Source organism: Anopheles aquasalis, chromosome 2 (genome assembly GCF_943734665.1).
Source record: "Anopheles aquasalis chromosome 2, idAnoAquaMG_Q_19, whole genome shotgun sequence".
In the NCBI taxonomy this organism is placed as follows: Eukaryota; Metazoa; Arthropoda; class Insecta; order Diptera; family Culicidae; genus Anopheles; species Anopheles aquasalis.
The window spans coordinates 20,863,056-20,885,574 of NC_064877.1; the positions used below are offsets into that span (position 1 = coordinate 20,863,056).

The window sequence follows — 22,519 nt, forward strand, 5'->3', positions numbered from 1 at the left end:
TAATGTTGCCGTGTGGTGTGTCCACCAGAAAGCAAAAGGATTTAATAAACGAAAAAAAAACCCGTTTTACACACTGCACACTACATTTAGAGTGAAAATACAGCAAACTGAAACCGGTAAACCGCGTTCGGTGCCTCACGGTAGTGCATCGTGAACTAATCGAAGAAAGCGTGGCCGGCCGTGTGGTGTGGTGTTAGTGAAAGCTCTCTTTGGTGGTTCACATTTCCTTCACGGTCACCGGGCCGTGACAAGCACATAAAAAAAAACGGAGGCATCCACGGCGACAAACGAGAAAAAAAACCAAGGGAACCAAAACCGCGACGAAATGGCATCGCGAGGCCGCCACCAAAAATTAAAGGAAAACAAAAGTCAAAGGGGGTGGTCTGCAGCAGTGCAAGGGCCGGGCTAGGCCAAGCAACACAACAAGTTGTACAACGAAAGTGTTTGTTTTCCAGAAGGGCGCCTCATCCTTCTTTCGTTGTCATTTTGTTATGGTCTCGTGCATGAAATGTCCTCACAAGTGTGAATGGGTAAGCGAAAGATTGACATTCACTAAAGCATTTGGTGGCCTAACTGCGCCCAACGAATATATTGGAGCAATATTGAATCAAGGTAATTCATAAGATCATTTTTGATCACCAATTGCAAATGGTGAATTACAAAAAACCTGGGTAAATACTTTTTTTAACGCGTTTGATCGTCTCTTTGTAAATCCACTTACATTTGTGAGAAATTTCTTGCCAGTAGGAAAGAAAAGAATTTGATGACCAATCCTGACCAAGGATTTTAGGATTCAAGTTGTTTATCGTGTCTTTTGAATAACACGAAAAACAGATTTTATAAATGTTCGAAAAGGCGACAGAACATTAGTCTGTTTGTAATACAGAGAAATGTGGAGAAGGAAAGTTTGGTGCAAATACTGTGCAAAGCTTGTGCGAAAGGTGCCCAGCATGTGCAGCCGTGCACTTTGACAGAACATTCATTGGCGGTGGAATTGTGCACGATTAAACCACAAGCAGCCAACCATACCTGCAGTGAGTGATCTTCTTGGGACGAAAGTTCAACGGTATGCATAACATTGGTGCCAAGCCTCCTCCCGATAGCGGGATCGAGAGAGAGAAAGAATTAGAGACGACACAATTCAACGGCCACGGATTTCTGCCTCTTGGAAAGCCGTTACATTTGCTCTAAGCATTGCATCTGTCACATTTTCTGTTTAATAATGTTTTGAAGGATTGACTAGATTAAAAACCAAAATCAAACAAATCAATTTCTTGCAGTGCATTGCCGCCGCAACGCCACGAATACACTTTCACCGTTAAACGTGATCCAAACCCCAACTCATCAAATGACTCAAAACGGCGAATTGCAACCCCCACACACCCGCACTCCACAGTACATGCGTGCCTCTTATCGGGAGAGCACGATGATGTCTTCTTATCGAACCACTTCAATCTCGCCATCCAACGTCCACTTAATGAGATTTTTGCCGCACACACGGGCGTGAGTGAGGCGGCGGACGCGCAGTGGCAGCGCGGCCAGCAACAGCAAACACCTTTCCTTTCGCGCTCCCTTTTTCTCAAATCACTACACGGTCCAACAACACAATGGCCGCGGTGGCAGCACTCAGATAACCGCCGTGAACGACCACCGCAGGACGGGCGGATGGCAAACTGAAATCGTTATCATCAGGAACCTGGGGTGCCGTGATTGATACGAGAGTGTAGCCGATGCGAGAGGCTCGAAATATGCTATCGAATCGACACCATCATCATCAACGCGGTACACGAAAAAATCCTAGCAAAAATGGTCACCAGCAAAGAGCGGCGGGGGGGGGGGGGGGGTATGGGGCGCACTTGTAAGAGTTCTTGCTCCTGCTCCTCCCTCTTCCTGCGCGGGGGTGGACGTGGTTCTTTTGATTTCCAATTTTAATTAAATTAAAGCACCAATCAACCTAATAAGCTACGACCGACCGGCGAGCCCATTTTCAAATTCAATCACTGAAAAGCATCACTACGGAGTGGCACCAACCAACTACCACCACCCCCAAAACACACACCCCTCGCTAATAAAACACGACAGAGAGCGATGGCGAGAGAGAGAGTGTGGCGCGCGAGATCGAGCGCACTTTTCCGGGAAATTCATTTTCGTCGTTTGATTGTCATCCAATTTTCCACCGGATAATTATCATCCGAACGCGAGACTCGCACACGGACACAAACACATTCCCTCTGCCTGGCTGACACACTTTCCGGGGGCAGAATTTTCCGGAGGAACTCCCGGAACGCACACCAACAAAGGGCTTGATCGCGGATACGATCGGAATTCGTGCACACAACATGGCACGCGCGGGGGGAACGGCAATCTGTTTGCAGAAGCAAATCCGAGATCTCTAGAACATCACCACAGACACGCACACATATGCCAGCGTACAAGCTGCAACAGCACAACAATCTCCTCCCCAAGATGATCACATTTCAACACGATCATCACATCTAGCTACACTAAAGACGCACTTTTCCAACCAACGCACAACAAGATCAAGAACGCACTCCTCCCAAGGCGTCGCCGAGAATGGCGTGAATTCGCTTCGCTGCTTGACAACCGAGAGCCAGAGCCACGGGGTTTAGGTCGTGGCGCGCGCGCGTTCGCGTTCGCTAAATGTCAACGATCGACTGACCAGCAGCGAGTCCACTACACGCTCTCGGACACACTAGACGGCTCTCCTCACCCACCGAATGGGGGGCCACAATCCAATCCAACCCAACCCAACCCAACACACCCAATGAGTTTCAAATCGAATTGTTGCTGCCACGATGGTGACGACGACGCCGGCCCGTTGGTGTGGCCGAACCCCTTCCGCTCCGCTCAAACAACCAAATGATGGAAATGAATCCCGGGCACCCCGTTGGGAAGGGTGTCCAGAAGAACAGCAGGGTGGTGTGTGCTCGATAGAGAGAGAAAGAGAGAGCAAGCGAGCGAATCGTGCCGGTGCCGGCCCCTGTGGCAATCGTCTTGGTCGTTGGTTGTGTGTCCGTGGTGGAGCTGCTGCTGCTGCTGCTGCTGGGGCGGCTTCAGCGATTTCGGTTTCATCGCTGGACAACACACGAGAGCGAGCGGACGACGACGACGACGAGCAAGCACGCGCGCGCACACTCCCGCCGACCACCACCAGCCCGCCCGCCCGCTCCTTGGAGTGTGATCTGGGCCCGCTAAAAGCATTCGATTGGCGATTGGCGCGAGCGCTTCCTTCGTGGACGACTTCCCCCCCACCACATACCGGTGGGCCGCAAATCGTTCTAATCTAATTTCCATCCGATGATGGATGAACGGTTGCGTTCATTCTGTGTCCGAGGCCACCCTTTCCCCCCTCTGTGGCCAGTAGTAGTGGTAGTCTCGTGGGCAATTCGCTCGCCCAGCAGTGGCGCACCCATAAGACCCTCCCCGGACGGACTTCACTGTCAGTTCGGCTCCACTTCTGCTATCAGCCTACTACGGCCGCTGCTCCTGGTGGTCCACCGCGAGGGGATTATAGAGAGGCCGGCGCGCCACGCCACGCCAACACAAGTGCCTCGTGATGCCAGAATGAATCACACTGGATGGCCCAGGTGCGGTGCGGTGCGGGACGTCTGACGTTAGACATGTCCAGCACCGACTTAGAGTCGAGAGCTTGTGTTGCTCCTTACTGGTGGTGCTTGCTTGCTATTCCGGCTAGAAAATTGAATAATGCAGCACACACGGCAAGGCAAAGAATTTGCGTAAATCAGCCGTCTTTCGATTGATCACGAGGAGGACGACTTGCGGTACGCGGCTTGCGGCTTATCAGTTGGCAGTTAGCGCAACAGCAAAAAACAACAACCATCGTTTGCGTCATACACGAGAGCGACGTGTGCTTTAAGTTGAGGACGAGGCGAAGCGACACTAATTTGAAGAAGCGCACTTTCTGCGGCAAACATGCTCCCATCCCCCTTGAGGAGATACGGGGAGCGAGCAAGAGAGACAGAATGGCTCACTAGACGTCAATCATCCTCCGTCGTCTTCAACGGATGTTATGCCATCCCAGTATCACATACAGTGGAAGCTTTAGTAGCTACTCAGGGCAGCAAGACGGCTACTCACCGACGAAACTACTGTGCTTGAGGACACGGCGGGCGCGTTGTTCTAGATGATTAAGACTCTCTCTCTCTCACACATCAGCTCAATTCTGCTCTACCTACCCGGTACGGGTCATTCGTGTTGTGCGCTCCACATAATTAATCTTCCTTTAGCCTAAGCTAACCGCAATGTGTACGCGTGTGTGCGCGCGTGTTTGGGGAGTGACCTGACCTGCTTACAGAACAAAACGAAAGAGTTCTAGAGAGAGACGGAGAGTTTATGGAGCACGGCACAACACGGCACGGCATTTTTGTACGGTGGGATCATATCGATTCGGAAGCACCATTTGGAACCACACCGAATGCCAAACACACCGAGATTCGATCGCTCATTAGTGGGTGCGGGCTGCGTGTGCCAAGATACAATCTCTGAAAAGTCGATTGCGTGAAACGGAATCGATCGATAGTAGGAGGATTAGGGGGCAGAAATCTACACCGTTCTTAGCCTAGGAGCACACACAACTCAGATATTGATAGTTATCAGTAACAGAGACGCATAATTCTTCAACATTGGCCAACAATGATCGATCAGTGTTTTAGAGATAAACATGTTCTAAATCATGGTGGATTTAGCATGATGGAAAGGTCAAAATGCTATCATTGGTTATACTGAAACCACGTATGAATAATCAATAGTTAATTGAACATTATATTTGGGATGTTTTTTTTATATAATTGCTGTTAGTATCCACTCGAATAACTCGAGAAGCAAAATTGCGCATAAAATTAAAACAAGTCCAACATCAAAAGAAAATATTGGAAAAATTCTAGAATTAGCTCAAAATTAACAAACTATCTCATATCCATCGCGTCTCGACGTCGCGTTCTTTCAGATGCTTAAAATATCAGAACGACACTGTTTCGTTTTATTTTAACATGTACAAAGATGGACAAGGCATGCTGCAAACGTTAAAATCAAATGCCTCAGTTGTCCTGACATGGTACCCAGAAACTACTGCGCGAAAACCCCGTCAGCCATCCCGCCGCCAGCTATCAAAGCCAGGGTCAGCACGATGACAGCCCCGAACAACATCAACATCGACATCGGCGTCAAATGCGGTGCGGTATCCCCAATGACGCCACCTTGACGGCTCTACCACACCTAAGAGAATATTTTATCAATTTCATCGATCGCATTCATCCAGAAGGTCCCCACCGTAAAACATGCACCGGAAGTGCAGCCGAATGCACCCACAAACATTCACGGGCGGGCATCGGTGCTTCGGGCTGTTCCGTCTAATCAGGCTAATGGGCAATCGAAAGAAGGGGTGGCTCGTTTTTGGACGAAATTCTATGTGTCCGGTAGTAGTTTGCGGCTAGAAACCAGATTACTGCTACTGTTTGCGTGTGTGGGCGCGAACTTTAGATGCACATCATTTTAAGCACTTTTCTCAAGGTCAGTTCAACACCCTCCACAAAGATATTCCCCCCGGTTCCAGAGTTCCTTGGGAATTTTGCATCCAAATACCATCCGCTCCAAGCGTCGATGGCGTCCATAATCTTGTTTCAATCCGGTTTCAAGCAATTATCGCTCGGGCTTTTACTTTTTGCATTCCCGGTCCAGGCCCTTCCTCCTTCTGATCGAGGATGATTCCCTTCCGTCGTACGTGAGAGCGTCGTTGCGGGGCGAAAATGGAACATCAATTTGATTACCCGGGATCCACCCGTGTGAGTGTGTTTGTCGATGATACAGCGATCGAAGGGGCCGTACCCTCCCTCCACTACACGACCTCGTGTGCCACCAATGGGAGGGGTCTGGTGGGAGGTCGTCTAGTGCTGTGGGAATTCCAGAAGAGCAGGAAGAAGCAGAAGCCGATGGAAAAATCGATCGAACTAAACTTTCGATCCCTTTTCCGAGCCAGCATTGCTGCCCTCCTCCCACAAGTACATATACATACACAGAGGTACACACTGTCGCGCCATGCTCCGGCCAGTTGTCGGTGGAAAATGCGCTCTGCACCGCCCTCTCTTGCTATAGCCTTCGACACGAAATGGGCCACTCGCCTAGGGGCGTGCTGGTTGCCAATGGGGTGGCGGTATGCTGCGGACGGAAGTGGAACTTAACGGAACAACGGTGCGCTCTCGGTGCCCTCCAATTCGTGATCTATGCAGTCGGCTATGGAGGCTAGAGCGTGGCGTGAGATCGATGTTGCAGTGGTGGCGAAGGTAGAGAAGGGTACCTCCCAGGTGAAATCCACCCTTCTTCCTCTCTTTTCCAACCCCCTTCCTTTCCGTTGATTGCAATTTTGTTACGATGCGTTTAGACAGCCCCTCTTTCTTCTCGTTCATTTCCTCTTGTCTTTTCTTCCATCATCCCTCCCATCGGTACATAGTGGAGCTCCGGCACTGCTTTGGTGGTGGGCGGAAGGAAAAAGGGACAAAATGGAAAGCAAATAACGAGTTCGAAAAATAGAAACTCCAGAGAAAGGACGACACACCGGACGCGACGAACGAACGACGAATATGTTGAACGTCATTTACGGGTTAAATGTTATCGGCCCATAATCATCAAATGACGTTTGAAAACATGAAAAGTGAATCACATTGCACTAGCGTCCGGTAGTCCTGCCCTTCTGTACTAGGCATATAAACCCAACATCAGCCGAAGCATTGTGACTAAAAATAAACACGATAATTCCTTTTTAAAAGACACTCATGAAGAAGCTTAAAAACCTCGACGATCCAAAGACATATGGCCGACGATTACTGTTGGAGAAATGACTCCGCGTTGGTAAAAAAGCAATCCCTCCGGCGGTGTAGTATCGCGCTTCCTCTCCTTATCCAAACCTCAATATGCTGCCCAATGCGAAACGGCAATCTTACCTAAAACGAAAAAGAACGAAAAGAAAGAGATTATTATTTTCGCAATCAACAGAAAGAGAGGGAGACGAGTTCAGGAAAATTCCCGCGACGATAAATAAAGCAAATGCTCGGCCATTAATCTTGGCCGGCACTTCCTCTAAGCTAGCTTCCAAATCCCGGCATTGGCCCTTCTGTATTTATTCAAAAATAAAATACAGAAAAACATCGCAACTTCTGCTGCCGGACTTAGGAACTGGATGTTTTACGATGAAAATCATTTATCTGAACCCAAGTAGAACCGTCAGCTACAGACCACGCATCGCAAAGACGCGCAAGGGCAGCGAAAGACACCAAAAGTCAGCAGAATGATATGCGGCCACACGAAGCAAGAAATGAACGAAGCAGATAGCAAGTGGCGGTGGTAATGAAGCGATAATTTTAATGGACTGTAGGAGGTACGTTACATCATCATCATCATCACACGTCAGCACTCTCTCCTTCCACCAACTGCTATGCTATGTGGCATCAGTTAAAAACGAAAATGATAACGATGATACCTCGGTCTGGTCTGGTGTCTGAGCTCTGTGCGGGCAGACGGTTTTTATAAAAAATGAACAGAAGGTCAACCTTAACAAACGCGGCGTCGTGTTGTGTTTTGTGCACGCGCGAGAGCTACACGACTGGCAATAGTGATTGCTTTCCCGACCTCTCCCCCCTTACCAGAAGATCATAAAATATGTTGCATAATCGAGAAATGAATTCTAAATTTAACAAACACCAAAGCTCGATCAATATTTTCTCACCAAAACCCAACAGAGAGCAGGGCTGCTTCACTCCTATACCGTTTTCTCGATGCAAACACAAAACAGAGAGAAATAGGGGAGGGAATGGCCCCCGCGTACACGGTAAAGTAAATCTTGAATGGAACTGTTTGCCAAAGGATTACAGCTGATACGTTATCACTATTTGCAGCGTGCCCTAGGGGGAGAAGGCACCTAACGGACTTACTCACCAGAGTCAAGGCAAACCTCAAGGCAAGAAACCACTAGGCGACGCGTTGCCCTCGGGGTCGCGAGAAAGCAAGGTAAAGACACGATCGTGTTCTTTGTCAATAATGTCGTTTGTCTACATTCGCCAACAGCGGGTGCTGCTGCTGAAGTTGAATGCACAGGGGGAAGAAAAACGGCAGTGTGAACATATAGCCGAATTGAACTCTCCAGGAAAACATGTGCCAAGCGGTCCACCAACTAACCGAGCCCGAGTTTCACTGCACCGTGATTACGAGGTGCGGATTGCGATGTTCCTTATCACCAACTTGTCAAGACTAGTACACCTGGATCAACATTAACGAATGGCAGGGGGGCTGTGGGTGGACATCGGGCACAAACACCTTCCCCGTTCAAGTGCGTGAAGCTTAGTTGCGAAACGTTTGGTAAGAAATGGTGGCCATTGTATTTTGTTAACCTTGGTCATGACTCGGTGTCTGTCTGCTGTGTGTACGGTGTTCACAGCAAATGAGGAAGCTACCAGTAAAAGGCCTCTTCCGATGCAGATAAGAACAGTTCTGGTATTAACGCTCGGGAGTGTGCGCAACGTGGTGTGCAACAAACAAACCAATCTTGGCCACCGTTTCCGACTTTTTGATTTAAGAAAGTTGTGCTTCAGATTTCAGAAAACATCCAGCCGGGCTCCAATTGCAACAGATTGTGAGCCCGGGTACGTGTGTATGGTTCGGTTATTGCGCCCCCAAACATCGCTCCGAACCACCAAGGCGCACAGAAGCCCCCACTAGCAAGAACATGGAAATGAAGTTATGCTGAAACGCTGCTGGAACACATTTGGCATTCAGCACGACGCGCCCAGCACAACGGATGCCAATCTCGTGGCGGCATCTGGCCAAAATGTATGCCCATGTTTGCATGCCATACTCTCTCGCTCTCGCTTTCTGCGTCTTGTTCGCTCTCTCATTCGTTCTCATTTTATCCTTTACAAGCCAGGCCCAACAAGTCAAAACCTAAAATGGCCGCAAAGTCGTACGGTTCTCCTTTCTCGAATCCGCGTAACAGTAGCACCACGGAGCGAACAGCAGCCATCATACCGCCAGATGCCAACAATGCTCCATGAGGGGCCCTCGGTAGTGCTGCAGTTGGTACAACCACAAAAAAACCCAAAGGGGACCCCATATGGATCATGAAAGGGCGACTCGCGAAGCTCAGGGTCACAAAAGTAACGAGCACGGTACGTGAAAACGGAGTAACAAAGTGAAACCGTTACCGTTACAACAAGGGATCCGCCAAAGCTGAGAAAAGATTAATCCACGGTTCGCGCTCGCGACACACATGATATTTGACGGTGACAAGATGATAGGTGGCCAACTCAAGGGTTCTTCAACGTCCACGACATACACAGTGAATGTGAAGAACCTGGTCCAGAAGTGCTTCTGTGGTGCTACAGGAACAGAATTATTTTAACGATCGCCTAGAACAGTAAAAACAGTTCTCTAGTGTTCTTGAGGTCACGCTCTGGGTGTTCTGATGAAGACCACCAAGCGATAGATTCTGTATGGCGGCCTTTGAAAGACAATAATTAAAACCCATTTATAACCACCGAATTCCTTCATGGGCTCGTGGGCCTTAAACAAGATGATCCATTGCGCTAGCGTCGCTAACAAATGTCTAGCAGCATCCAGAAATTCCAGACAGTGATCCATCCATCACCAACAGAAGGAAACAGCATGAAGAACTTCTGATAATGATCCCCGAGCCTCAACAGTTACCAGCTCAACATTCCATGGCAGGATGGCTCCCCCGTTGTCGTCGTCGTAGGGTGCCAATTGTGCCAACGAATTGACACATTGCACCGGTAATCGCACGTCACGCACATATCGCCTCATGGTGCAGGATGAGGGAAGGAAGATGAAGCAGCATCCAGCGCTAAGGAGGTCAACAACTCTCGCACCACACCACACCAGCCAGACCGCAAGAAGTTGCAAGAACCGGATCCCGACGGTGGCGACTTCGGTTAGCTTCGGTGGAGAGACTGTTGCTGCTGTTGCTGCTGCACCAGGAAGTGTGCATGCCAACCGTGGTCTCAGCGACCAGAGCACAAGCGCTCACTCTGGTTAGGGGGTTGGTGCTTTGTCGGTTTGGTCTCCCGCAGGAGGAATGCGGGCAAATGGTGCTAAATGACACGTGGAGAAGGAGAAGGGGAGGTGGCTAGTAGGCACATTACTAGCAGCAGGCACCACAACCTGTTCGCTACAGACCGGGCTGATGGGGGGATGACGGGTGCTAATGCTGGCCAATCTTGTCCGGGAATGTGTGGCGGCGGTGGCGCACAAAAGTTGAAAGGAACTCAACTCTTAAGGGGAACGGGGGCGGCGATGAAGCGATGGAGAGTCGGGGGCGCAGCATTAAGAGTGTCACATTACGGAACTTGCGAAGAAGGGAAGTTGCAGGAGCAGCAACAGACCCGGCAGACGGTTAGCGCCAACACGCCGCCAACCGTCACAGACACAGACACCGAGAAAGAGAGAGAGAGAGAGGCAGAGAACATCTGAAGTCCAATCCACCGGTGCTTCAAGCAACCGCCGAGGGAACGAGTTTTAGATCCCGGTGTTCAGAGGAATGCTCGCTCGCTCTTGGTTTTTCTGATCTTTCTCCCATTCTCTTCGGGCAAGATTCGCACATTCACCATCCATCCAATCCAGCAGCAAATTCCATCTTCAGCAGCTTCTTGTACCGCGCCGGCTTCATCTCGCATGTACATTTGCTCCGAGACGAGTGCCCAACATAGTGTTGAAGTGTGTTTATTCTGTCCGCCGGTGTGGAGATCCCGGACATCTTGGCAACAAAGATGAAAGACCCAAGAACTGCTACTGCCATGGAGCAGTGAGCACGAAGAACGTCAATTCGCCGAGGTACTAAGGAGTTTGTTGAACCATCTCGCACATACATACAGATTCTAGCTAGCGAATGACTCATTATTTGGGAGTTTGTCCGGGACTAGAGAGCTCACACAATTTGTCAAGATAGCACAACGCACAACACCACACGCTCTGGAGTGAATGGTGCGTCTAGAAACGTTCCGCCTGTGAATCTCTCGGTCATCACAAGGCAGCCAGCCAAAGCCAGCCAAAGAGCGGAAACATTACGCGAATAATTGCCACCGCCAAAAGCCCGAAAAGAATTGGTCCGGATGAGCGAGATCACGATCCGGACGACCGCGATGTGATTCGCGAAAATGCCTCGAAAAAACGGACGAGGAAGTCACGTCAGCAGCCTCTGGGGTTCGTCTTCGGCACCATCATTACGCCCAATCTTAGGCCACCGGAGGGTCGGGGGAACGTTTAGATGGTGGTGCACGAGGAGAGTAACGATGACCGAACAACAAAACTTAGCGCGAGGAGCGCATTGGTTGGTGGGAAGAGAATTCATTTCTCGCTTGAATCAACGCGCGAACGCGATCGAATCATGGGCAGCGAGGGGCATCGTGTGATCATCACTTCTTCTGCCTTTCTTCCAGTGTGACCGGAGGATGTGTGAGAACTTTTTTTATTCGTCTCAATATTGAGTAGACGCAATTCCGAAATATTGTTTGTTTTGTTGGAGCAATTGGTGGCGTTAAAAATAGAAGTAAAAATGTGAGCTGTTTCTCTAACAAACAGTCAAATCAACAACAAACAGCAGCGTGACATAGAGCACAATAATTATGATTCATAAATTATTAATCAACCCAGCATGAGTTGAAAAGAAAGAGCTATTCATGCTTTAACTTTCTCGCAATGCGCATTTGCACTTTTGTCGGTCAGATGAATCCCGTCTCTTGATAAGCGACAGACCGAGAGTCTAGGTCTAGACAGCTCAAATGTTTCCGTCGCACCGGAAGTTCACTTTCCAACCCACAATCAATAGTTCATCATAGCCGATCAGATTAACGTGTCAGGCTGACAAACCCGTTGCATCCAATTATGTATTGCATTTGAAACATTCCTCTATTCGACCCCGCGATTATCATAGTTGTATTAGCAGCTGGGCCGGATGCTAACGGAAAACCACAACGTGTGCATTGTGAGTTATGATGCAGTTTCATTAAAATACCAACCGTTCTGTTGGAAGCTGGGCGAGCCGGGTGCCCCAATGGCAATAAATTTGATTTATGCTGCAATTCTAGAGGTACCCGTGTTGGTAGCCAAGGTTTCCGATATTCAATTAATCTCAATCTCGTTCCTTCATGTTAATCATTATTCAATCCTTGGCCGGTGTAACGACGGCGCACCAGATGCGTCTCATTGGCACGTTCCTAATTTGATGTTTTGTAGCTACTTGTGGACGGATCGATTAAAAGTGCATTTCGCTGCCCAATCTCAACACGTGCGTCCCCTCCTTTCTCCCTCTCTTTAGGCGAGGCTTACTTTTGGGGCAATAAATCAACCAGAGCACCGCCAACGATTCCGAGACATTCTGTAACCGGCGCACCGTGCACCATATGGGAATTTGGTGGCGCACTCCGTTTTCTGTTAATCAATCGGCCAAACAGAACACAGTGAGTGAGATCAGCTCGAGCTGCTGGTTGACGAGAACGGCCAACACCTCACTCCCCCTCCGGTAGGACATCTGTGTGGAGGAATTGGATTGGTTGTTGGATAAAGCGATTACCGTTGTGCACCCCTCTCCGGTCAGAACGTCACATGACGGGCGAGGTCGCTAGTACGGGACCGCACCGGCGCCATCTATCATGCGCGATCGCGCACGTGCTAATTTAAGTGTCAACCACCAGACTCTGTCCTTATTTATGCTACCGATGTGGCCAGGTGGGAGAGGGCACGCAAACAGTATTAACATTTGCTTAGCCGCAGTTTAGCTGCTACTTAGAAGTTCCACGTTGAGGCTTACAATCGGCCGACTGCTGGCCCACGGAACTGCCCTAGACTGCACTTGTGCAGCAGGGAGCGGTGGCCAGGAGAAGACGAAAACAGATTAACATATCAATTAGCTCGTCACTAACCGCGATAATGATGGAGCAGTGAAATGCGAACGGTAAGCAATTGCCGCTAGTCAGAGGTAGCAGTAGGCTTCCACCTTGACAACTGCTTCGTTACTGCGCTATTTCCTCTGATCTAGTAATGCTACGATTGGTAGCATTTATCACGCCTCAATTGCGTAATCACCGGTTCATTGGCAAACTGCAGAGCCCAAGCCTGTGATGATGGATAGATCCAAGGCACTTATGCTGCACTTGATAAAGAGAGTTTAGCGGAAAGAATGCAATCTTCCTCCTTGCTCCTAACTTACCTAGCCTGTCGGGCGACGTCTCGCTCGCGGCTTCCACCGGCTTCGGCCCCGGTTCTTCCCGGTTGCTGTGGTTGCTGCGGCGCTTGCTGCTGCTGTTGCTGCTGCTGCTGCTGGTCTTTGCCGTCGCCGCGCCGCTGCATTTTCGGTTCTGTCGCCAAGATGTCGGTCGGTCACTCAAGACGGAATGGGAAGTAAACACTTAGACTCACACGCACACGCGCGCGCGCACACACACAGGATCCGCGGTATCCTTGACACACCCACGTGGGACACTAACTGCTAGGGTTGGGACGACGCTGAAGAACCTTTCAACGCGCTACCGTGTTTCATGTACTGATAATACGCCAGAGAGCAATCTTCTCCGATCTGAACTCGAAGCACACACAGGAGCTCTCCTCCGTTCTCTACACTCGTCACTAAATCAAATGATGGATGATGATGCTAGCAAAACACACAGCCTACTATTGCCGTGTGGTTGTTTCTCTATTGATGCACACAACAGTAGGTCGTCCTACGGGATCTAGGTTGAGCAACAACGCACCCCAACATGCACCCCAACAACCACAGCAACAACAACAACAACGCAATCGAATGATGGCCGGATCGGGTTGATGGTAACTGCATACTTCTTCTTCTTCTTCGGCTGCTGTTTTCTCCACCGACGACGATTAGTTTTCACAATGTCCTTTTATGCAAACACTAGGAACTGCACCAAGCTGGACACACCACTACCACCACTACCGGGGCGCACCGGAACCCGCTCGAACCGGTGCGGAACAGCCGCACGCACGTTCTCGTGACGCACTTCTCTCTCACTTCATGGCCGTAGACCAGGGTAGGGGGTGCAGGGGCCGGATACTCTATTGTGCACAGATCGTACACACTCTACCACCTAGCTAGCACACACTAGAAACACAAACACAAAGAGACACACACGCACACGCTTCTTCGTCACGGCAGATCACTAGCTAATCGCCATTGCTGTGATGATGCTGGTGATGACGATGACATAGATGATCTATTGTTTCGCGAGTTTAATCAGTTGAACAATCGACGATCAGTCCTTCTCGCATCGAAGGAACTTTCTCGGAGGATTCACGACGCTTTGGATGCGGCCTGTAAATAAGCGAGAAGAACGTTAATGCATTGAAGCTAAAAGTTTTTCACCGGATTTTCCGACTACAACTACCGAACAGGAATTCCATTAACCCAGCGCGGCAGCTTTTGTCCCCGGTGTCCCAAATTTAGTATCTTTTCGCTGGAGTGAAACGAAAAGTCACATTCCCGGGACCCCTCCACACCCTCTCGACGGGCAAACTCTGGGGTTCCTTCTCCCTTTTTTGGGGGCACACAAAAAGGACATTTATCGCGCGATTTTCCTCACCGACACACACACCACCACACGACACATTTTGTAGTGGTGTTGGTGTGTATGTGTTTCGGAACACAATAGGGCCTCCGCCGCTGGATATGACGTGTGACGGGGAGCGTGCGTGCGATTTTCCTTTCCTCGTGTGGCCACCGCCGAAGATTCACTTCATTTTCCACGACCACAACGTTGCGCTCGTGTCCACCAACATCGTTTTCCCGGCTGGGACCACACACAACTACTAGTAGGGACTGCCACTGCTGCTTCTGCTTTTGCCGTAAGTTGAATGCTGTGCACTTGGATGGTGTCCTGTAGGATTTTCGTGGGTTTTTTTCGAGGATGGCCACACTCGATTAGTCCCTCCTGGCGAGATTTCCGTTCGGTCTTTTTGGCACAATCGCCTCCACACGTACGGCCGACGTATCTTTTCGATTGCGTCCGTGCCTGTGACCGCCGCTGGCATGCGTGGGAGGGTTGGCAAATTTTCCGCGACTCCAGCATCGGGGACGGTCACCACACCACCAACCATCGGGAACAAAATATTCTTCGGCAACTGCACCGCACAGGATAATCTTTTGGGTCAAACACACCTCACACACGCACGCACGCCCGTGAATCCCGCCGCTTGGGTGCAGCCAGCAGCAGCTCCAGAGTTCACATTCAGGGAAAAATCGATTTTTCACGAAACTGTTTCAGAACGGATTTCTGCAATCTCCCCCTGACACACCGTGTAAAGAGACTGTCAGTTTTCAGTCTTCCAACACGCACACTCATGCCCCACTAACGGAACCTGTAACTAACACACGCGCGACCGTCATCTGCCCTCTCGCTCTGGCCTGTGCGAGGTGGCCTCTGGTTCTCTCTTGCGCTCTCCAGTGCTCGTACACAACATCGTCGAAATCACCAACACAACCGTGCAGATGCGTTCGGTGAGTGTGTGTTCGTGTGGCCTGCGCGGTGCGGGGGCCGTTAAGATCTGCTCGAGGAAACGGCCTACAAAGAGAAAGTCGAAACAACAAAAATTAGCAAAAGAAGGTTGATTACGCACTTCAGAATAGTTAAAATGGCTGTAATTGATTAAAAAAATAGACTAATTTTAATTATTTTCATTAAATTTACGGATTCCTTTCACGCTACGCGTACAAACAGCAGTTACTGCTCGAATAAGTGCTCGATTGCCGCTTTATCTTCTTGTTTTTCCTCGGACCCTCCTCCGCGAGCATTTGCATGTGGCCCTTTTCCTAGCGTGCTGGGAAATGGCACAATTTCCCTCGACTAAACCCCGCATGAACCAGCCTCCCGTTCGATTCCTTCTCCACCTCCATTAAGCTGTTTTTCCCGTGTTCGTATGCGTTGTTCGCAACGAGTTATGCGCGAACCAAGATTCTTCCGTGCAAAAAGCAACCGCACAACAAAATACGCAGGAAACAGCTCTGACCGAAGACGCACAAACCATATTCGCCATCGACAGGGCTATTAACGGAAATGGTCCTTAAAAAAAGGTCTTGTGTACGAGGTCCATGTCGCCGTCGCCGCTTCCTCCTTCCTTCATCATTAAACGTTTCATTCATGCATATCAGTGTGACGACGAAGCAGCAAACCAGGCGACTACCACCGGCGGAAAACCGTATGTACGTCTGTGGCGCAGATGTGAAACATGCACCACCCCGTTGACTATCACGAACCTATTACCTTCGCTTGCATGATCACGGCGACCGGCCAAACTGAACGGAACCGAACCGAACCGACGGATGGATCCAGGTAATGGGAGATGCCAGCCCCGGGTGTGCTAGCTCGTCGAAGCAATGGCATCATAAAATTTGTAATCAATCGAGAGGAAAATTCATCAAACGGTTGAGAAAACGGAACGGCAGGCGAGAGTGATCACTGGCGCCCCTGGTGCAACATAAGCAACATTAAAGCACACATTCCGGAAGGGAAAATCTGGTGCGAGAATCCGATCAATGAAACGATACCGAGAGGGGATTTTCTTGAATGAGAATACTAACATTCCAGAGTCCAGCGTGTGTTCAACAGAAAAACCGGAAAGAGCAAAATATCGCTTATCTAGCTTGTTGAAACCAAGCACTAGCGCCGCGCGTCTATTTCTCAACAGACACGCAAGCCACACAAAAAACCTTGAAGCCAAAACATGAAGAAAAATTAAAAATAGTGTTCCAAGAACACGTGTGGCGCCATCCGTGACCACCCGGAGCGAGAAACGTAGAGTGGGAGAGAAAGTGCTGGAGCCATGGCTGGCGCACATCTTCTTCGCCTGGCAGAAGGCCATAGAACGAAAGATGCCAAAGAGCAGCAGCAGCAGCAATTGGGATGTTTTGGAGGAAAGCCGGGTGCGCCTAATGAATGAAGCGAACGCAGCGCGCTCCCAGCGCCGGTCAAGGTCCAGGTGTACCATCGTGCGGGTAAACACTCTGGCTCTGCTGGAGAAGTGAGACAGACGCTGGAAAATAAACAAAAACTGCAGCCACACGCAGGAGGAGGAGATTGTTGGCTGTTGTATCAACACTATCTACTAGCTGCCTGCCTGGTGGAAGGAAATGGGAAAATTTCCCAGCATTTCTTCCAAAGTCCGCAGCCATCCCTATCGAACGACCGGTCCCCGTGTGCTCCGTGCCGTCGTGTGGTAATTGGTGGAAAATCGTAGGAAATGGTTTTCACTCGCAGAACCCAGGCTACTACAGTAGCTGGCAAGAGCAGCGTTTGATGTAACACAACGAACGGCAACACTGAAGAGCCACCCTCTCTCTGCCGCCCCCTATTGGAATCTGTAATTGGTTTCAAATGAATAAACAAACGCATCGAAAAAAGGGAAGGAGAAGAGGAGAAAATTTGAAGAAAATTAATTGTTTCTTCGCACAATGTACGATTGATTGGATTCCCTTCTGGGGAGAATGTTTAAACAGTTAAATGTCCAATCATCCAAATCAACCCGAACCAAAGCAATCCACCAAATGTCTGGTTGCTAGACAACGGACCTACCACCAGTAGGCCATAGATGCACCCCGGACAATGCAAGTGCCATTGGCTGCTAGATGAAATACGATACGGACAAGGCCCAACAGGTCGCTTCATCAAGATAAAGAGGTTGACGACGATGGTGGTGGTGGTGGTGGTGGTACACCTTAAGCGAGTCCATCAGGTTATGTATTGGCGATGACGGTTACCAACCTGGAACACATAGAGTTTCCTTGCACTTTATCCCGGGGAATCAATCGTTCGTTCCGGAACTCATGCACACACAAAACCGACACATATTTCGTGAAGAGCATCACCGAGAAGAACCAGAGCTCTGTCTGCAATTTTCTGTCCGCCCATAGCAGTCGCATATCCCGTTGATAGCTGCATACAGCCTGTGCCGGTGGCTGGGTAAATTGAGCGGGGTAAAGTGGGTGTGATAGATAACAAAGAATCCAGAAGGGCCATAAGGAGAGCGTCAGGGTGTGCACAGGATGATGAAAGGACGAGATTTGTTCCATTTACGGTGTGTCTCTTTCTCTCTCTCTCTTCCAGCATCGATTTTCCTCTTCTTCCCATTGCAACTGGCCAGTGTAACAGGTTCTTGCGTGTTGCTCGGCGACGTTGACGACGATATGAACATCCGTTGCAACGAGCATCACGAGGCAAGGCATGTGAATCATGAATACATTTACAAGTTTCCCTGATCGAAACACGATTCGAATAGCAGCATTTCATTCTGATCCTTTCAATCAAACAGTAAATTGGCATTAACCATTTTGCTGCTGACCAGATATTGAATTTTACCTAGCAAAATGTTACTGTAACACACCAGAGAACCACCCAGTGGCAAGACAATTGCATGATAGATGGCCCTACATAAAACCCTAGAGGTTCGCTACTCACTCAAGCATTCATAGTGCATCACGGTCTTGGACTTGATGACTCTATGAATGAACAATAGAATTGATGGTCTGCTGCAAAACCGGACATCGTCGTCGGTCTCTGTGTGTGGACCACCGACCGGAAGCCTTTCCTTTTCTCTGACTACACCCCTATTCGAAACCCTTTCGAAGAAACAATGTTTCACAAGTCCCGCTCTTTTCCTCCATCTTGGATGATGACTAACTGAGAAGCAGTGTCCCCAAGCAGACGATCGAACGACTGATCAAAGTGTAGCGCATACAAAATGATCGAAGTAAGACGACACGCGGTGTTAGATACAGAAACGCCATCCCCTCGCTAAGGGGTCGTAAAGGTCAATAGGAACCGAAACTAAAGGAAGCAACAAATGGGAAATGGTAAGGGGGGTATACAAACAAACACAGGCCGCCATCGGTGGACCCGCAGTTCAAGTTCGATCAAGCGAGTGTGTACTGCTAAGGCGGTTACTGCTGTTGCTGCTGCTGCTGCTGCTGCTGCTGCTATCAACGTTTCTCTTCACGCATTGCGACCACGAATCATCAAGCCGCTACAGGTCGACCAGCAGCAGACACCAACACACATGACACAGGCGCGCGCATAAGCCCCGCGGATCGGTTGCAACCACAAACTCAATCAGCGTGACATCAAACAAACAAACCAAACCCCCGCTCGTCGCGCCGTCTCTGTCTTTGGCCGGTGCCGGGGGGGGGGGGGGGGGGGGGGGGTGAAGATCCGCGGCTCCGCCGAAGACGATGCTGTCTACGCATGCGTATCGAGCGATTGCGTAATCGCTTTAAGAATTCAAGCGCGCCCCCGGTGGTGAGGTAGAGGTAGACGAGACGAGTGTATGCCAGCAGGTATGTTATTTGCTTCCTCGGCCATCGGCGCAAAACGGTAAGTCCAGTCGCGATAATGATGATAATGAAGCCACCACCGTTGGTGTGGCTAAGGGGGACGTGGCGCGCAAATGCGTAAACTCCGCACAACGCACCCTACCCTACCCACCACTCGTTACTGGACTGGACATCACACTTTTGATAACGTATCCGCCACGCTATATGTTGCTCGTTACTTAGCGGCTGAGCGGTTCTTATAGGAGCTTCTTAATCCGGATTGACGGGTTACGCACGCTTCTTCTCTTTGACAAGATTGTTTAATGGCGAGCAGCGTGTAGAGGAGCAGGGGGGTGGTGGTGCTGCGCCACATATGATCCACGAAGAGAGTGTGTCACGTCCGCAATGCTATCAGTAATTCATTTAGACGATAATTATGCGCTTGATTCGGCTCTCCTTTTTTGAGGAGGGAAAGATAACGAAGAACCGATGAGTTATGAGGTAGGTAACGAAGATTTTGGAAGAGGTGATAAACACCGATTAGGCACCGATAACGGGCTGTGGTGCAAAGTATTACCGTTTTATTTAATGTGAAAAGTTTGGTCAATAAAGTTCTGAGTTTAAAAAGGCTTGTAACTACTTGGACCATAGTTAAAACGCAAGCGAGATTATTTAAACATGGCCGTTTGCCTCCAAAATATTCAACTGACTTAAAGGTTTCCATTTTTTCGTTGTTTCCATTCGTCAAACTAGAGTGGAATAGTAAAAGTAAAACACTCACACTCTAAGAAAGTCGCTTGTATTCTTATCTAGAGATAATGCACTTTAGTCATCTTCGCCTGAAAAGTCAACAGATCAGAACTTTCTGAGGACGATTCCTACTTAATCATGTCACATACTCCCTAGATCGATCTTCAGTAAACCTATGGAACGAGACGGAATTAGAAACATTCGAGATTTCTATGTGAGCTTCAAATGCAAACTGTGTCACATTCACCTTCTCTTCCCTTTGCGTACGGTAATCTCATTATCTGCGTGCGTGAGTTGCCGGTTAACACCTCGTACATACGGCCATAAAGGCGACTAGAGTGAAGCAAGCAGGCACAGCCACCCCAGACAAGATACATATTTACCTGGAAGCTGATAACAAGGCGTGCGCGCTGATGTCTTGCGGATTTACCCAGAAATGGTAGAATTAGTGTTACATCCTCGCGGTGACATTGACGGTTGTTTCGTGCGGCCGCCACAAACATCGAACAGTAGTAATCCAACCTTGACCAATCTACTATTGTTGTACGCGATAACTGTTTCTGTTTTACTCCTCTACACCATCATTACGCCACCTCTCGGTCAGAGAGTGCGACACAGAGTGCGAGAGAGAGAGAGTGAGAGATGCGCAGGCAATGGCTGGGTGTGGTCACAATAAAAAGGGAAAACATAGAAGCATCATGCCCCGTAATAATGATACAAAGTACGTAGCAACATTAATGTCACAATTACCACACTCCGACTCTTTCGTGTTAACAACCTAGCGGATCGACCGGACTAAAACCCTACACCCCCGGGGGGCCAAATTGAACGCGCTCAAGCTCAAACAGCTAATCAGACAGCAAAAGACGTACCCTCTCTCTCTCGGGCTAAGGAACATGACCGTGTCCCGGAGGCTAGGGCACTCTAATCTTGCAGCAGCCGCACAGGTGACTGATAACACGCCTAACCTTCGTCACTTATCCTGCCTTCCTGCCCTCCTGGCCGGCCTCTGTTCGCTCGTATACTCGCGTTTTATCTTTCCCCCTAGCCATACGCGACCGGTGGACGGTTTACGATCGATCGAGACCCCAACAACCATCGTCATGAATGCCGCACAGACTGACTCATGCTGATAATCGGTCGGTTTGGCTCGGTTCGGTCAGGTGAACGGGTGGGCCATCATTTCTCTTACCACCTGCGGCTGGTGCTGCGGCTGCGGCTGCTGGTGCGTCTTGGGGAGTGTGTAAATGGAACGAACAGCATAAACAACTGCACAACAACTTACGGTGCTATGTATGCCGCGGCCACAACAGGTGTTGTCGACCGATGGAGCCAGTGCGCATCTCACATCGCTCCATCCCACCTTTCATCGCCACCCCACCGAGCGCAAGAGAGGCACCTCCCGTCCGGTTGATGATGCTGATCGATGACCGGTTTTCCGCGGGCGGCTGTTTTATGTGGGCCAAAGTAGAGCGCGGATCAATGGAACGGGATTTATTTGCGAACCGATTTAGAGCAGCAGCCCATAGCAACCTCCTAAGCTCTATTCGACTGAAGGTCTTTTGGAGGGTTCGGGGCTCTTGGGTATTTCACAATCGCATTTATGAGCGAGAGACTTCACGACGTCGCAAAGGGTCATTGTTTGCCAGAGAGTGAACCAACAGGAAGCTGAGAGATGGTGGCCTAGACAACGGAACCATGCTTCACTGGTGAACCATGCACCGCTCGAAACGCCGAGTGCAGCGCGATCGTTTTCACAATGCATCACCTGCGATGAATCATCGTGTGGAAGGAAGGTTTTTCCCACCAAAAAGGTCGCGTAGCACACTCTTGACGAGAGACTTTTGGCGCAAATTTTAAGACAATCTTTGCGAGACTTTGTATGAACCTGAAACCGGAGTACAGTCATGGTCAACCCAAACGCCATTCTTCGATGCAAAAGATCGTTGTGGTGATGGAAAAGATATTAGCGAAGGAGACCGAAGCGCAGAGCGGGTCAGTCAGAATGAAGAGAGAAAAAAACCGGCTCTTAATGGGACAAGTTTGCGAATGTCTGGCGGCGAGTGCGGGGCCGGTGGCCGATGAGTCATCCCTGCACGGCGCTTGGGATAGAAGAAACCTCCAAATGTCAGTACCGGCGGCGGCGCTCACATCGAGATGAATTCGATCTTAGTTGGCTTCACCATCTCCGGGCGGATCATCATCTTCCGTTCGTTCCATTTGGGAGGTAAACTTTTTCTTGTTCTTCTTTTATGCTGAACCACCGAGTTTAATGTGTCCCTTAAATGGAACCGCTTACGGAATCCGTAGGCCGAACCTCTCAGCATCCGGCAAACGATGAATGGCGTTGATCAACCCCCGGATTTTTTCGATTCTTGAAGAATAAGATATTGCCCGTTCTTAAAGTGCTATGCTTAC

General features: G+C 49.6%; 1 protein-coding gene across 16 annotated transcripts in view; it reads right to left on the minus strand.

Annotated features, from left to right (window-relative positions):
- LOC126570088 (casein kinase I) overlaps window positions 1–22,519 on the minus strand; it is a 66,771-nt gene that overhangs the window by 43,980 nt on the left and 272 nt on the right. For all 16 annotated transcript variants that reach the window (XM_050227601.1, XM_050227591.1, XM_050227590.1 and 13 more), the window contains exon 2: window positions 13,250–14,365. In XM_050227601.1, coding sequence (XP_050083558.1) covers window positions 13,250–13,389 — 140 coding nt within the window. In that variant the 5' untranslated portion in view covers window positions 13,390–14,365. The remainder of the gene's footprint in view (window positions 1–13,249; window positions 14,366–22,519) is intronic.